Here is an 18,179-nt window from a genome sequence, read left to right as displayed (position 1 = left end):
TGTTCTAATTATGTAAATTCTGAACTGGATTTTGTTTACAAAAAATGTAATTATTTGGCAGTGAAACAGAACATAATCTCGATCAAACATATAAAATTGTGTCAGGCTAGACAGAGTAATCATAGGTTTATTTTCCTCTTTGCTGTTGGGTCTCCAGATCAATAGGTCACCGGTCTCAGGATACAGGGTAGATTATGTCGGATTGAGGTGAGGAGAAATTTCTGAACTCCAGAAGATGGTGAATCTGTGGAATTCTCTACCATATAAGGCAGTAGAGCACTCGAGTCACTGAATGGCCTGTGTCCCCTGACACTGTTCTTATTACACATATGCAAAAATATGGCAACTCCAACATTGCCCAAATAACCACAATCGATATCAGCAGTCAGGACAGATTGAGGTCATTGTAGTACTGGCAGGGTACTGTGTGCACCAGTTTTAAGCATGGGCAGTGAGAACCTTTTTGCCATTGTCAGCGGAAACAACCATATATGTGAGAAACAAATGGATATCTAGACACTAAAGGTATCAGGGTAAATGCTTCCCACGACAGAGGGGGTGGTGTTTTTCATTGCTTTGATTCAAATTAATAATATGGCTGAGAAGTTGAGCAAGAAATGAGACATTTGTATGGTATGTGCTTGTCCATAGAATTGAATTAAAAATTGGAAAGAAGCTATAAATGGAATATTTGCAATGCACAGCAGCCACAATCATGTGAAGTTCTGAAACTATAAGTTGAATTTTTTTATGATTTTAATTTGTTCTACAGGCCATTGATGTAATCAATAACTTGGATAGGCAATCCAAAAATCTAACAATGGAGAAGGAACTACTTTTGGGAAAACAGAAAATCCTGTTAGAAAAGATCTCACTGTTATCTGGTAAGACCTTTTAGCTATTTTAAAAAGAAGCTTTCTAGTGCTGAAGTAATTTGGAGTATATTTGTTGACCTTGTTGAAATATACATTCTGAAGTGGGTTTGACAAGGTCGGTGCTAAGTGGCTATTTCCTTAGGAGGTCCAGAATGTTCTTGACAAAGTATTTGCCATGTAGGACTAAGATGTGGAAATTCCTCTTTGGGAATTGTGAATCTTCAAGCATCCACAGTCTGTGAAGTACATATTCAAGGTTGAGTAAGTTGAGATAGTCAAGATTATGAGGAGAGCAAGAATGCGTTGCTGTAGAAATTCCACTGTGATCTTATTGAATGACAGAGCATGATTGAGGGACCACATGGCCTAGATATCTTGGCCAAAAATAGTGTTCCATCTCCAGGAATCTAAATAGATTAGGTCTTTTATTGTTGATAGGAGCAGAGATGAGAGTAACAAGGATTGTTCTGCTTAGTACAGCGAAGGTTAGGAAAGGTTGCATTTTGATAAGAAATTTCCACCAACTGGAGGGGACATTAGCAAAAAAAAAGAAAATTATCTTAAATTTAGAAACCGTTGCCTGAAGGCAGTGGAAACAAGTTCAACTATAATTTTCCAAATGTCCCTGAATAAATATGAGATGTGAAAATTGCAAGGCTTTTGCAAAAGAGCGGGCAGAGTCAGATTAATTGGATAGCTCCTTCAGAGAACCAGCAGCAGACATGATGGATAGAATGGCCTCCTCTCGCACTGCATTATTCTAGATTTAGGTAAATTGCTGCACGGGGCTGACCACACTCTGTTTTAGAATTGGGATGAGGGGAACACAGTAATATCACGCTGTATCCGATCACAGTATCAAGAATAATTGTATCGCTGTCATAAACACAAGCTAAACTATACATAAATCTATGCACCAATGTTTGAACATATTCGCCGCTCTTCTCTCATGGGATCTCTAATAAGGCAAGCAATTGCTGTCCATCCTCACACTGAGTTGGCTGGCTTGGCCATTTCAGAGAGCAGTTAAGAATCAACCCCGTTGCTGTGGACCGAGGCTCGCATCTAGACCAAACTAGGTAAGGTTGGCAGATTTTCTTCCCTGAATAATATTAGTGAACCTTTATGACCATGGATGATTGTTCCATGGAACCACTACCAAGGTCCTTATATTCTAATTATTAATTTTAGTTTCTCCCTGATACTGTAGTGAGATTTGAATTAAGACATTGGTCTGGGCCTCTGAATTACTATTACAAAGACATTACCAATACGCCACCACCTCCCTCAACCTTGTAACATAAAATGATTGTTTTGTAGCTGCTTGTCCAAGTTAGGTCAATTGAACAGCTGTGTCTTCCCTAGCAGAGATGGAACCTGGTATAACACAAGATGGCATTGAAGCTGGTGAAATAATTGAAACCGGTGAGACGTTGAGTTTCTCAAGTGAGAGAGTTTCCTCTTCCCAGAATTCCTTTGGAATGAAATGGTTTCTAGAAGATGGTCCTTTGGATGAGCATGGGACAGATTGCGGAATAAATCTAAAATATGAGGTGAACTCGACCGGTTCCGATGATATAGTTGCTGTTAAGGTCGGTGACTACTTCAATGAAAAATGTAACAGTGAACTTGACTATTCTGGCAGCACCAACACTTTTGCAGTGAAAAGAGAAGAAAATCTTAGCCAAGAAGATTGCTCCACCGTCAGCTCAGCAAATGAAGAATGTTCAGGAAGCTCCAGGCTTTGTAGCTTTTCAGATTTTGGCACTGATATGGAGGCTTTGAATAAAATGAGCATGGTACGTATAAAGTGGACTTTATTTAATTAAGCTCAATTAAGGTCTGAGTAGTTCTTTGAAGTTTATTCTGAAGAAATTGACATTTCTTTATTTTTATAGGCCAGAAGTAGAAATGTTAATTCTCCATGGTCTTGAGAGTTAGTTTCTCATATCTTACTTCTCCTGTTTCTATTTATTATTCAGCAAGAAATTTTTTTTGTTATTGTTTTGTTCTTTCTCGTATTGAAATTATGTGCATAAAGCCAAATGCAGGGACTCTCAACTTATCTGCTAGCTTTGCATCAGCTACTAAAAGAACCTTTCCATCACGATGGCCAATGGGGGAGGGTGACTTTGCAACATATAAAGGAGTGGAGATGTTTTTTGGGGGATGGGGGTGCAAAGCCACACAAATACTGCTAACACTTAACCAAAGCAATTGAGCAATTTGTTGTTGAGAACAATGTCAGTCTTTTTCTGATGGCTATCCTTTGTTGGACTCTTGGTGATAGAGGAAAGAATCCACCTTAAGTAGTGGGTTTACTACTTCAGAATTGACCAGTAAGATATGCTGGCTGGTCAGTCAGTAGCACTGTATGGATCAGCTGACCTCTGGCATCATATTGTTCAAATCCTAACACTAGAAAAGTATAGCAGTCCATCCAACTCTTCTACAGATCAGACCAGTTGGTGCTGCTTTTTGGAGCTGGCTCCATCTCCCTGTAATTTGTTTCTTGAATTATTTAAAAAGGAATATTGCTATTGAATGTGTACCAAAGTCCATGTGTCACTTTTCTTTGCCTTTGTTTTGAACTTTCCATAAGATCATAAGACATAGGAGCAAAAGTTGCCCATTGAGTCTGTTCCACCATTCAATGAAATCATGGTTGATCTGATAATCCTCAACACTTTCCTGTCCTTTCACCATAACCTTGATTTCCTTACTGATTAAAAATCTAACTCCGCCTTGAATACATTTAAATATCTAGCCTCTACAGCTGTCTGTGGTAAAGAATTCCACACATTCACCACCCTCTGAGAAGAAATTTCTCCTCCTTTTAAGTGGGTGACCCCATAAGCCCTCGGAACTCCCACAAGGGGAAACAACCTCTCTGCATTGACTCTATCAAGTGTCATAAGAATCCCAATGAGTACAGGCACAACCTACTCTACCTCTCCTCAAATCAGCCCCTCCATACCGAGGATCAGCTTAGTGAACCTTCCATGAACTGGCTCCAATGCCGATATATCTTCCCTTTAAATAAGGGGCCCTAAACTATTCACAACATTCCAGCTGTGGTCTGACTTGTGCCTCATAGTTTTAGCAAAACCTCCCTACTTTTATACTCCATTACCTTTTTGAAATAAAGGCCAGCGTTCCATTTGCTTCCCCTACTACCTACTGAACTTGGATGTAGCTCCTTGTGATTTACGCACGAAGGCTCCCAAATCTCCCTCTGCTTTCTGTGGTCTGTTTCAGTTTACATAATGTTCAGCTCTTCTGTTCTTCCTGCCAATTACATAACTTCACATCTTCCCATCAGCCACATTTTTGTCCACTTGCTTAACCTGTCTGTATCCCTGTACAACTCTCGTCTTCTCGGTATTGTGTCTTCGACAAACTTGGTTATAGTATATTCACTTCCCTCATTCAAGTCATTACTATATATTGTGAGTAATTGTGATGCAGATCTCTGTGGCACTCCACTAGTTGTAGGTTGTCATCCAGATAATGCTCCCCTTGCCTCAACTGTCATCTATTAGTTGTCCAGTCCTGTTTCCATGCTGATACACTATCTTGACATCATAGGCTTCTAAATAAGATGAGAGCCCAACGTGTGGTACCTTATCAAATGCTTTCTAAAACTCCAAATATATAACATCAGGAATATCATTACCCTGAAGGATGGTCAGTAGTTGCCATTAGTAAACTGACCACATTTGGGAGCCTGTTAGGATGAACGCTTGCTAGAGTGATAACAAGTGCCAGGAAGTCCATGCAAACAGTACATTTGCTGCAAAATGTGAGAATGTTTTGATCCCATCCTCCTACATGCAGCATGGACACTCTGCAAAGGGACAAGCCCTTTTGAGTTGTGGTTCTTTCTGTTGAAGGTGCAGAGCCTCCAGTTACTCGCCTGCAGCCCAGTCTTTCCTGTGCATCTATACCCATAAGTATGTTCTCGTCAGAGCCTTCAGGTAATCCCTTCAAACAACTGTTAGCCCAGACATCAAAAATATAGGTTGTCAGCTATATTATAAATGTCTGCTTTCAACTCAGTGAAAGTGTAGGCTGCATTATTACAAATAATTCGATGGCACTCGACTAGGTGGAAGAGTCAGAGATAATGAATTGCAGTTAGTAGGATATAAGCTGCTTGTTGAAAGTTGGCTGGTGATGAATTTAATGAAATATACTCACTGGCATGTTAATGCAGGCAAAAACTTTAGTAATTTTTGTTTAGCTATCACCCTCCTGGCTGGCACCTTCAGTTCTGAACAAATGTAGCCATTGTTCTAAATGTGTGAAACTAGTTGCACCTCATTGTGGAGTGATATTTGCAGTAAATGACTGACTTTTTTCAGAAATTCAGTAGGGTTTTATGAACTCGTAGAGAACAAACTAGATTTTGTTCCTATAACTAATAGTGATTGATACAATGGACTTGAAAAGGAGGTGAGAGGAAGTGCAAACAAAATGTATTGGGGCCTCACTGCAACTAAAAACTCAAAGTGAAAGACGCAAACATTTGCATTTACAGAAAAGGGGAGAACATGTCAAAATGAAATGGGAGATAATTAAAGAAAATAGTTATTTTTTGCCTCTGGCAGGAATTGACTATTAATTTAAATTTTAAAGTAATCAGAAAATTCAAGTTGATAGCCTATTTGAGAAATAGAAAATGTTTAAAAATATGCACAACTTTCTACTTAGTAATTATTCAACACTATTATATTTACATTTTGTCATGACTTGGTACTTTTGTGATTTTAATTCTACAGCGGTGCAGTGAGCCATTTAGGGGTTGGATAGCCAACAGGAAGGCAACATCACATACACTGAGAGAACGAGAATCACGCAAGTTGATGGAAAATCGTTTTAAATTATTGGAGAGCACTGTATTCAATGACAAAAAAGCTCCAAAAGGTGCCATTCTCACTAAGGTTTGTTCAGATGAATTTTAAAGATTATTCTTTCCAAAAAGGAACTCTTCACCCTTTCTGTCCCCACGATAGTTTTTATTTTAATAGTATATTTGGTAACTTTTTTTATTTAAGGCGTGATTTGTTGCATCTTTGTAATTTGCAATTAATATTTTGAAAAATCACATAACTATTATCTCCTAAACCGCCCCTCCTGAGTATTTGCTTCCATGTTGTCAGTGTTAGAATGCATTGACTTCTGGCCCTTTGGACGCAGCTAGTTAGAGCTTGCTGTTGTAAGTGAGTGTAAGAGCCAAGTTTGGTCTTTTTACTAATGGATTCGAGTACATTGTTTTAGTTACCCCTAAAGCTTCCCAGGGATTCATCTTTGACCTCCTCCTAGTTCTTGAATAGAAACAAAAGACTGTGAATGTTGAAAATCTGAAACGAACAGAAATTGCTGAAGATACTCAACAGGTCTGGCAGCATCTGTGGAGAGAATTGTACAGAAGAAGCACTCTGGCCCATCGAGTCTGTACCACCAAAATATTCTGCCTACACTAGTTCCACTTTCTCACACTAGACCCATATAACCTTGAATATTTTGACATTTCCAAATGTTTGTCCAAGTTTATTTTTTATCCTTTTTGAAGTTTGTGAGGTTTCCTGCCACAAATACCCTTCCAAGCAATGCATTCCAGACCTCCTTCAGCCTCTAGTGAAGAGGTTATTCTTCAAATCCCCACTAAACCACCTGCCTTTCACCTTTTTTTAAAATTATGCTTTCTTATTATTGACCCTTCGACTGAGGGGAACAGCTGCTTTCTATCCACTCTGTCTATGATCTTATACACCTTTAACAGGCACCCCTCAATCTTCTCTGCTCTAAAGAAAGCAAGCCAAGCTTACCTAGCCTGTACTTACAAAATGAAGTGCTCCATCACAGGCAACATCCTAGTGAATCTTCTTTGCACCCCCTCCAGTGCAATCATATCCTTCCTGTTAGTGTGGTAACCAGAACTCTACACTCTACTCCACCTGTGGCTTAACAAAAGTTCTGTATAGCTCCAATATGACCTTCCTACTGTTATGATCTATGCTACGATTGATAAAGGCAAGTGTCCTATATGCTTCCTTAATTCCCTATTAACTATTATCATCTCGCATTTATCAGGATCAATTTCCATCTGCCTACCTGACCAATCTGTTTGTATCCTCCCGTGACCAAATACCTTCCTTCTCACAGTAATCATCCAGCCAATCTTTGTGCATCTGCATACTTGATTATCATGTCCACCCCCCACCCCACCCCAAATTTTTCTTGAACTTTCCAAAACAGTTGTAGTGTTCTGGATTTGTCACACTGCTTTTTTAGATGAGCAGAAAATCCCTCCAGCAATTTTGGAGACACTTTGTCCCCACCATAACCTGCATTCCCTTGGCACCAATTCCCCCAGCCACTAAGGCTGTACAGTCTCACAGTTTAATTTCACCATGAAGTATGCTTCTTATTTGTCCCATCCATCCAAAGACCACATACTTCCACCTTTGCAGTATTGTCAATTTCCATCCCTGCCTTCCTCATTTACTTAAAACTATCATCCATGCTTTTACTTTTGATTTATTTCATTCAGTTCCAGGCTGGTTTCACCCATCCAAAGCTCTGCTGTCTGTGTCCTTGCACCAAATTTGTTTATCTATCACTGAGTTCACTGATCTACACTGGCTTACAGTCTGGCAAACTTTCCAACTTCGACATCCAGGTCTTCAGTTGCTTAGACCCTAAGATTTAGAATTCCTCGCCTAAACTTTTGCTCTCTACCTCCTTTTTAAGACACTACTTAAAATGGTCCTTTTTTGACAAAAAACTTGGTTATCTGTCCTAATGTCTTATGTGTTATGGTGTTCAGTTGTGTTTGATAATGCAAGAGCCTGCTTTAGACTTCACAATATCCCTCTTCTATCTCAAATCCACCTTCCCACATTATTCCAATACCCTTTGCTTCCCTTAATGCCCAAAATTGTATCAACCTGTCTTTCATTCACTCCATAACACAACCCCATACTGTCACTTAAAACTCTAAAGATTCACAACCCATTCACTGACCAAAAGACCTCCAAGTCTCTTGCAGCGACTATTTGCCTGACATGATCCCAGAAAAGTAATTTGATCAAATTGTTGATTAAGGAATAAATATTACCAAGGAGAATTCTCACATGCTTTGAAAAGTGCCACAAGGCCATGATGGCTGTACAGAGGTACTACAATTAAACTCTTGTATCAATAGCATAGAAGAGCAGGGGAAATCTTCCAAATGAACTTCATCCAGCGACACCATCCCAGCATTCCCCCCCAGCATATGAACTAGGAGTAGAAGTAGGCCATTTGGCAGCACAAACCTGTTCTGCCAGTCAGTAAGATCATAGCTGATCTCAATGTTTTGAATTTCACATTCTCATCAAACCCCACTAATCCTTGTTCGGCCTGCGCAGGAGGAAGCTGTCTTAAAAATATTCAATGATCTTGCCTCCTGTCTTGTGAGGCAGTGTTCCATAGTCATACAACCCTCAGAAAATAAAATTCTGCTCTCTCTATTTATGTCCTTCCACCCATACCTTTTCTTCAAACTGTAAGCATCTGTATGTAGCCACTGGTGCTCTTTCTGGTTGAATATTTAAATCATTCAAGGCTAATCCATGAACAGTTGACACTTGAGTGACAACTCAACAGCAATGAAACCTTGTACTAATCCCTGAGGAAAGAGGAAAATTGGTTGAAGGAAGGAGGTGATGACAGGAAGCCTGAGGTTTTGTTGAGTCTGTTTAAGGAAAGGCTGGCAGAGTAGAATAATCACTTGACACCTTATGCTTAATGCTCCCTTCCCCATTGTTTTTCAACTTGGTAACACTAATTCTTAATGATTTTGTTAAAGTGAATTTATGCTGATGGGCTGTGTGTGACACTGTGTTGAGGCTCAAGTCTAACTGAAAATTTGTTTCATTTAAGCAAACGGGAATCATAAGAGCAGTACTTTGGCAACTGAATCATCATGTTTTAATGAAAAGGGGCTTGGGAATGGTGCCTGAGCAAGAACTGCCCGAAACAACGTTGTTTGATTTTTTTTTTATGTACTACTGACTTCCATGTCGTGCACTAGCACACCCTAATGACCATGAAAGTATTTAATTTGAAGATTTTCCACATCAATTTGGCTTTTAGCATTTTTGATAAGTTCCATCATGAAATTGCACCACTACAAATGGAGTAGCTTCTTCAACTGGATTTCCTGTTGTTTCTGTTTATGAAGAGGTTAAATCATTCTGTTGCAATATTCCATTCCACTGAAAGTGCCACAAAAAAAACACTACTGCCTGTAGAGGTTTCTTACGTAGTGGCCTATCAAAGTGTTAGTAGTGATTTCTAGCTTCAGTAGTATCTAGCACCATGTTAGTCATGTGCTTTTGTCTTGATTTTTATCTTTCCAGGCCATTGATGTAATCAGTGACTTGGATTTGCAGTCAGAAGAACTATTCAGGGAAAAGGAACTGTTAAAGAAAAAGCAAAAGAAGTTGTTAGAGGAAATTTCACTCCTAGCGGGTATGGCTTCTGTTTTTCGGAAAGGAATTTCAGTACTTCATGTGAATCAATAAACAATTTCATTTCTCATGTTTCAGTTTGTGGGATATGTTTGTTGCCACAAGGAAATGTTTTGTGATTTGAGTACTAGTGTCTTTAAAACATTATCTTCAATAACACGCTTGTGTTCTGTAATTCCTATAAAGTTGTGTTTTGTTGAGATTTGTTCTTCAAGAATGTCAATTCGATGTGAAAAGTAATATTTTATACTCTGAGAAGATTGCGTTCACTGGGTAGCAAGTTGATCTGTTTGGTAGAGGCTTTGCAATACTTTCACCTTTTAATTGGTATTCTTGTGAACTTTCCTGAGTACAAGCCTTTTTTTAAACAGTGCTCATACTGGTTTATCATAAAGTTGACAGCTAAATCAGATTTTTGAGGAATTTGTGGAAGTAATGAGTTAGAAGACTGCCTTTCTTTTTGCCTCGATTATATCTTTCAGAATGAAAGCAGCCAACTGTATAGTGCTATTAACGTGACAAATTTTAAATACAACTATGATTAAAGAAATCCATCGTGAGTATGGTAGCATACTACTGGACAGACTATAGCAGCAGTTTCAAAATTTAGAGTTCAGTTTTGAAAGAAAATATGGAATTATATCAATAAAAGTGACTGTAAAGCTATTTTATTGTAAAAACCCAGCTGATTCTCTAATGATCTTACAAGCAGGAATTTTACTGTCCTTACCTAGTCTGGTTCATGGGTCACTCTTGTCTCACATCACTGTAGCTGACTCTTAACCACTCTCTGAAGTAACTCAACAAGCCACTCAATTGAATGAACTGCTGTTAAGAATACTGCTTGCTCTGTCACAATTGAGGAAGGACTGTCACCATCACTTGACAGCTAAAAATGGGCTATAATGGTGATTCCACTACCCGACAGTGAAAAGAACACAATGCAATTGGTTGTTGATTGTGTCTTGTTTCCCACATATTATCCATGCTGGCCTACAAATACAGCTATTTCTCTTATCCCATGCAAACAAATAAAGGATGAAAGCAGGTATTTGGAAAGCTTGCAAAAAAAGATTAACAAGGATGTTATGGAGACTGGAAGGTTTGAATAATAAAAAGAGGCTTGTTAAGCTGGGATTTATTTGCTGGAGCATAGGAAGCTGAGGGGTGACCTTCTAGCGGTTTATAAAATCACGTGGGGGCATAGATAAAGGTGAATAGCCAAGGTCTTTTCCCCACAGTAGGGGAGTCCAAAACTAGAGGGCATAGGTTTAAGGTGTGAGGGGAAAGATTTAAAAGGGACCAGAGAGGCAATTTTTTCACACAGAGGATGGTGTGTATAGGGAATGAGCTGCCAGAGGAAGTGGTAGTGGTGGATACAGTTAGAACATTTAAAAGACATTTGGGCAAGAAAGTGGATTGGCAAGGTTGAGAGGGATATGGGCCAATCAAAGGCAAATGGGACTAGTTTATGTTAGGAAACATTAACTGGTTGAGCTGAAGGGCTTATTTCCATGCTGCGTACCTTTTATGACTCTGGAAATTGAAAGGTGATGTGCTTAACATTATAAAATATACACATTCAGTAATTGGATGGTCACGCCGTGTTCATTGTGTATAAATTTTTTTATTTTTAAGTTGAATTCTGCTCGTATCCCAGATCAGAAGTTTTGTTGCTCTTAGTTTTCTGCCATGTATAATGGCCTGTGGACTTCAAGTAAAGCTTAATCGACATTTATACAGTTTCTGTATGGTACCTTCCCCCATCCCCTACTTTTTCCCCTTTTACTTGAAAATTTGTGTTCAGTGTTTCTCATCATTTCTGTTGACAGTCAATGTTGTGAGATTTAATACCATACTAAGAATTTGAGTTGTTAGTTAGCCATGATGTGTTCAGCCTGTTGCCATTTCAAAACTTTAACCATTTTTAAGTTAAATATGTTCTAAAATTTTGCCATTAGAATATTAAATTTATCATCAATGACCATTTCTTTGCTGGATCGTACTTTTCATGGTTTCACAGATGTGGAATTATCCACTTCATCTGAATCCTGTTGGTAGTGCTTCATCAGGAATTGCCTTGTTATCACAAGTTCGTCTTTTGTGTTCTAATGTTACTTAACTACACCTGCTAAACCAACAGATTTGTAGAAAGACTTTAAAATTTAGAAAATAAACTAGTTTATTTCTGCCCTGTCTGTGAGGGCTATGAGGGACATCACAGAGGTGGTGGGGGAACCACAAAGAACATAGATACAAGTTTTTCACAGCAGTAAGCAGTTGAATACTTGCAGCGTTGAGTTGATCAGCTGTCTCTTTTGTAGATACAAGATCTGATGCAACTGAGGACCAAGCAGAAGATGAGCACTTCTTTGGTGCTAAGAACACCTCGGGGGCAAGAGGCTTAACATTTCAGAAACCTGAACCACACTGGCTCGAAAGCAGTAACCCATCTGACACTGCAGTAATGAAAGACAACATGGTTTCTGTCTTATCAGAACGTCATGATGCAGATTGCACAGGAGGAGCTGACTGGGGGCAAGATAAGTTAAAGGCCAACAGTCTTTTTCCAGTTAAGATTGCAGGAGACCTCAAAGAGAAACATTACCAGGAACCATTGAATCCTGATGGTTATGATTCCACTGCTTTAAGAAGAAGGATTTTTAATGGTAAAGATGAAGATGCTGTTTTCACTGCAGGAAGAGAGTCGTCCATTGGGAGCTCTGACTTTGGCAGTCATTCAGATTTTGATGTAAATACAGATGATGTGAATGAAATTGATGTGGAAATACTGGTATGTATAGAAAAGCTAGTCAAATTAATTTATTGACATTGTGAATAGATGATTTTTAAGGTATTCGTTAATATTCCCAGTCATCTTTTACAATGGTTAACTAGCTCTCCTCTTCGTTGCTCTATTCACTGATCTATTCATTAGGTAAACTCCTGGGCTGTACTGACTTTTTCAGGTTCCCTTACACAGTCAGGTAGTATGGCAACACGCTTGAATTCTTCTGTTGGTTGTGGATGACCCCTTTGGAGTTTTGTTTGTGCGTGGATACTGGCAAAACTTGTTTGTGTTGCCTGTGGCAGCATTTGGAGTATTGCGTCCAGAACATCATACCCCAGCATGTGTGAAGTAACCTACTGAAACAATATATTGATATCTTGGGGAAGCAATGACCAGAACTGGTAATGCATAAACTGCATGAGGAATTAATTATTATTAAATTTCATACTGGCTTTTCTTTTTGATAGAACTGCCTGGTCCAGTATTTTCTTGAAGCAGTAAGCAAGAAACCCGCGTTTGAATTGGGAGGATATTTGTTCCCAGATTCTTTGCTAGTTGCTTTGCCTTCATGAGGCACTTAAACTCAGAAGGGTTTATTCTGCTATGCAGAAATGGTCCAATTAGCGGATATTTATACGTGCTGCACAATGTACCACAAGTAACTTGGCAGGAGACAACGGCTTTATGATCCAGATTGTTCCAAGTGTTGTAAAACAAAGTGCAGAGAGGATGCATAATAATGTGTTTCGCATTACAGTAATTTGTGGCAGATGGATTTTGCTTTGTGACCTTTATATAAACGAGAACTATAAAGGTTTGGTGACAATGGCATTGAAGGTTCAGATTCTAATCCCACCCCTGATATGCTCGCTTCTGAAGTGTGGCATGATGCACCCAACAAACTAGAAATTTGATTCAAAAGGCCTGTTTAGACTTGCACGATCTGACATCATAATTTAGTGTTTGGTGTTGAACAATGTAATATCCCTTGTCGTGTTCTGAGACCTTTCCCAATCCAGTTTCAGTTCTTCCCTTTGTCTCCTGCAGGAATTCAGTATTCACTCTGTACCCCCCCAGGGTAGGAAAACTGAAGCCATTTCATGTGCAGAGAATTTAGGGTAGACTTCACTCTGTGAAATGTAACACCGCATGCCCTACATGATTCTGGCATAGTTATCTTATAGAACAGAATTCAATAAATACTTAAATGATTCCTGGTTAATTGTTCACTGTTGGAGATGGCTACACCTGCTCCCTCCCTGGCTCATTGAGTCCTCTTTGCCATTCAATGTGATCATGACTGCTTCCCTATCTCAATGTCACATTCTCTTGTTTTCTCCCAAAGTCTCTTGATATGCTTAGCATTTAAAAATCCATTTCTTCCTCAAACATATTCAGTGACTTGGCCTCCATGGGCATCTGTTGCAGAGAATTTCAAGTCTCCCCACCCTCTGACTGAAGAGTTTTCTCCTCCCCTCCCAATTTGAAATGGCCTATCCTGTGTCTTGTGACTGTGATCCCTTGTTCTGGATCGACCCACCAGCTGGGGAAAGTATCATCCCTTCATCCAGCCTGTCAAACCCAGTTAGGATATTGTACATTTCAAACTGATCCCCTCTCATTCTTCCAAAGTCTAATGAGCGCAGGCCTGGTCGACCCAGTCCCTCTTATAATAAACTTGTCATCCCAGGAAACAGTCAGGTGAACTTTGCACATCCCTATTTAGCAAGTATGTCCTTTCTTGGATAAGGAGACAAAAACTGCACACAGCAATCCAGGCTTAGTTTTACCTAGGCCCTGCATAACTACAGTGAGATTTCCTTGTTCCTGTACTCAAACTACCATACGCTGCCTTAACTCCTTGCTACACCATGCTTGCTTTAAATGATTGGTATAGGGGGGTGCCTTTTTATGTTTTTTTTTGTACAAAACATTTTCCATCCATAATCTTTCATCTATATTTTAAATTAATCCTTGGGTTGTGGGCAGGCTAGCATTTGTTCCCCAACCCTAATTGCCCTGAAGAAGATGATGGTGAGTACCTTTCTTGAACCTCCTGCAGACCTTTGGAGTGTAGGTGCACCCTCAGTGCTGCTAGGAAGGGAGTTTGAGGATTTTCCAGGAATTTCAGCAACAGTCAAGGATATTGTTCCAAATTCGAATAGTGAGTGATTTGAGGGGGAGTTCACAGGAGGAGGTGTTCCCATTTATCTTGACCTTCAAGATGGTAGTGATCATCGGTTTAGAAGGTGCTGTCCAAGAAACATTGGTGAATTTCTGCAGCACATCTTTACATTTAGAGTTATCTGCTTCTTTGTGTTAGGGAATTGTTCTATTAAATAAAAACAGGAGGCCAAACAGTCCATTAAGCCTTACTGCTTTGGAAGACGTCATGAAAGATGTCATCAAACAGATGGATGAGGGTAAAGCGGTTGATGTGGTGTATATGGATTTCAGTAAAGCGTTTGATAAGGTTCCCCACGGTAGACTATTGCAGAAAATACGGAGGGATGGGATCGAGGGTGATTTAGCGGTTTGGATCCGAAATTGGCTAACTGTAAGAAGACAGAGGGTGGTGGTTGATGGGAAATGTTCATCCTGGAGTTCAGTTACTAGTGGTGTACCGCAAGGATCTGTTTTGGGGATACTGCTGTTTGTCATTTTTATAAATGACCTGGATGAGGGCGTAGAAGGATGGGTTAGTAAATTTGCAGATGACGCTAAAGTCGGTGGAGTTGTGGATAGTGCGGAAGGATGTTGCAGGTTACAGAGGGACATAGATAAGCTGCAGAGCTGGGCTGAGAGGTGGCAAATGGAGTTTAATGCGGAAAAGTGTGAGGTAATTCACTTTGGAAGGAGTAACAGGAATAGAGAGTACTGGACTAATGGTAAGATTCTTGGTAGTGTGGATGAGCTGAGAGATCTCGGTGTCCATGTGCATAGATCACTGAAAGTTGCCACCCAGGTTGATAGGGTTGTTAAGAAGGCGTACGGTGTGTTAGGTTTTATTGGTAGAGGGATTGAGTTTCGGAGCCATGAGGTCATGTTGCAGCTGTACAAAACTCTGGTGCGGCCGCACTTGGAGTATTGCGTACAGTTCTGGTCACCGCATTATAGGAAGGATGTGGAAGCATTGGAAAGGGTGCAGAGGAGATTTACCAGGATGTTGCCTGGTATGGAGGGAAGGTCTTATGAGGAAAGGCTGAGGGACTTGAGGCTGTTTTCGTTAGAGAGAAGAAGGTTAAGAGGTGACTTAATAGAGACATACAAGATGATCAGAGGATTAGATAGGGTGGACAGCGAGAGCCTTTTTCCTCGGATGGTGATGGCTAGCACGAGGGGACATAGCTTTAAATTGAGGGGTGATAGATATAGGACAGATGTCAGAGGTAGGTTCTTTACTCAGAGTAGTAAGGGCGTGGAATGCCCTGCCTGCAACAGTAGTAGACTCGCCAACTTTAAGGGCATTTAAATGGTCATTGGATAAACATATGGATGATAATGGAATAGTGTAGGTTAGATGGGCTTCAGATTGGTTTCACAGGTCGGCGCAACATCAAGGGCCGAAGGGCCTGTACTGCGCTGTAATGTTCTTTGTTTTCCTGTCTGCTAATGGTAAATTATTCAAGACACTTTAAGAACTTTTTCCTAAAATTCATAAAAGTTGCTGTTTGTCACAGAATTTCTACAGTGTGGAAACAGGCCATTCAGCCCATCGAAAAGCATACCACCTAGACCCACTCACTCTCCTATCCCTGCATTTCCTGTACTAGACGCTATGGGAAATTTAGCATAGCCAGTTCACCTCACCTGCACATCTTTTCGATTTGGGAAGAAACCGGAGTACCCAAGGAAAACACATGCAGGTATGGGGAGAACGTGCAAACTCCACACAAACAACTGCCTGAGGATGGAGTTGAACCTGGGTCTTTGGCATCGTGAGGCAGCAGTACTAGCCACTGAGCCACCATGCCGCCCCTGCTCCCTCTCATTTGCCCAAACTTGAAGTAATATTCCAGTTTAAGAAATCTCTCTCTGTAGAGAGTGATTTTTATAGCTGCTCAGAAAACTAGATTGTATCAGTGCATGTTGGTGTTTGTCTTTCATGGCAGTATAGAACTATTACACAATTCTTTGAATAGGGTGAAGATAAGAATAAAAAATACAGTACTACCTACACTAGTCCCCTTTTCCTGCACTAGGCCCATAGGTTTGAATGTTAGACATTTCCAAGTGTTCATCCAAGTACTTTTTAAAGGTTGTAATGTTGCCTGCCTCAACTACCCTCCTAGGCAGTGCATTCCAGACCTCCTCCACCCTCTGGGTGAACAAATGCTTCCTCAAAACATCTCTAAACCTCGTGCCTTTCATTTTACCATTATACCCCCTTTATTATTGACCGTTTGACAAAGGCGAACATCTGCTTTCCATATACCCTGTTCATGGCCCCTCATAGTCGTGTACACCTCAATCAGGTCCCCCCTCAACCTTCTCTGCTCCAAAGTAAAAAAAAAAAACCCAAGCTTAACCAGCATCTCTTCGTAGCTGAAATGCTCCATCCCAGACAATGTACTAGTGAATCTCCTCTGCACCTTTCCAGTGCAATCTCAACCATCTTGTTGTGCGGTGACTCCAGCTTTGGCCTAACCAAAGCTCTGTACAGCTCAAATATGACCTCCCTTCTCTTATAATCTATACCGTAACTGATAAGCCAGGCGTCCTGTATGCCTTCTCAACTAACCTATTGACTTGTCCTGCCACCTTTTAGGGATTCAATGGACCAGCATTCCAAGATCACTCTGTGCCTTTGAGCTTTCTAATTTCCCATCTTTCGTCAAATATTCCGTTCTATTTTCTTCCAAAGTGCATCACTCTCATTTGTCAGAGTTCAATTTCATCTATTGCTGCTATTCTCTGGACTTTGGCAGTGACAACTCCATGGCTGACCTACATTTGTTATGGACCAGACCAGAACCCCTCAAAATATATTAAGAAAGTAGCCTAGACCCTTGTAAAAGGTTCCTTAAATACGAGAATGGGTATTAAGGGTGCTGGTTTTATCGCTGCCTGAGGTTTTCCAGTTACCTGACAGGTATGACATGTCTAGCAAAATTCAATCACATCCTTATGCAATCCAGGCAAATAAAAAATGTTTTTGTATTTTGGCTTGAGATTTCCTTACTCGCAAATGACCTTCTACTGGTAATACCCTCCAATACCTCCTTTCTATAACCCATGGGTAATACAACTTGAACTGCCTGTTTGTCATACGTCTGAATAGTTTCCATTTCCTCAACATCATTTTTAAGACAGTAACATTTTGGGATACATTCTGGTTCTTCTGTGTATGCTTTTTGATACGACTGTTATCCTTTCATCTTCCTGTTAATTCAGTTAATTTCTCTGAACTAAAGATATCCACTTTGTCCTCTACCTGTTCTTGTTTTGTTTCTTAACCTTTTGATCAAACTTGATTTCTGATGATTGCACTTCACTTCCTTATCTTACCACCGCTATTCACTGGACTGGCCAATTTTTTTTAATATAGTGAAACACTGCTCTTGTCATGAATTCCACATTTTATCACCTTTTCTGGCAGTACTCGTTCTGAATTACACACCTCCTCATCTCTCACTATCAAATATTGACATGCTCCCCAATCTCTTAAAATTTTAATTTCTTTACGAGCTCATCCTGGCATATACGAGTAAACCTTATTCTTGCAAGTGAATTCTTTAAATAAATCTGGCAGTTTATTCCCAACCAATGCCGACCACTTGTACGTTCTGGTGCAGCTTTTTAGCTTCCACTGTGCTTTCCGTTACCACTTCAACAAAACTCACTGGCTTATCCGGTTTTCCCACATCTTTCTTCCCAGTGCTTTTTCTAAAGCACCAACACTGTAACTCGATGTGGCCTACTTTATTTCAGTGAAAACACCTGAGCTTGTTTACTTCTCTTTCCCCCTCATGGGTTTCCTTTTTACCCTGTGGT

The 18,179-nt window shown here is 40.0% G+C and overlaps 1 protein-coding gene across 1 annotated transcript in view; it reads left to right on the top strand.

Moving 5' to 3' along the window:
- The window catches only part of LOC109924273, a 138,275-nt gene that overhangs the window by 84,993 nt on the left and 35,103 nt on the right, over positions 1-18,179 (top strand). Inside the window, exons 16-20 of the mRNA XM_048618263.1 lie at positions 773-884; positions 2,241-2,674; positions 5,657-5,818; positions 9,284-9,395; positions 11,719-12,188. Coding sequence (XP_048474220.1) covers positions 773-884; positions 2,241-2,674; positions 5,657-5,818; positions 9,284-9,395; positions 11,719-12,188 — 1,290 coding nt within the window. The remainder of the gene's footprint in view (positions 1-772; positions 885-2,240; positions 2,675-5,656; positions 5,819-9,283; positions 9,396-11,718; positions 12,189-18,179) is intronic.

This window comes from Rhincodon typus, chromosome 39 (genome assembly GCF_021869965.1).
Source record: "Rhincodon typus isolate 14 chromosome 39, sRhiTyp1.1, whole genome shotgun sequence".
Classification (NCBI taxonomy): Eukaryota; Metazoa; Chordata; class Chondrichthyes; order Orectolobiformes; family Rhincodontidae; genus Rhincodon; species Rhincodon typus.
The sequence above is the reverse complement of the archived record's forward strand: the minus strand, read 5'-3'. Positions and strand labels throughout refer to the sequence as shown.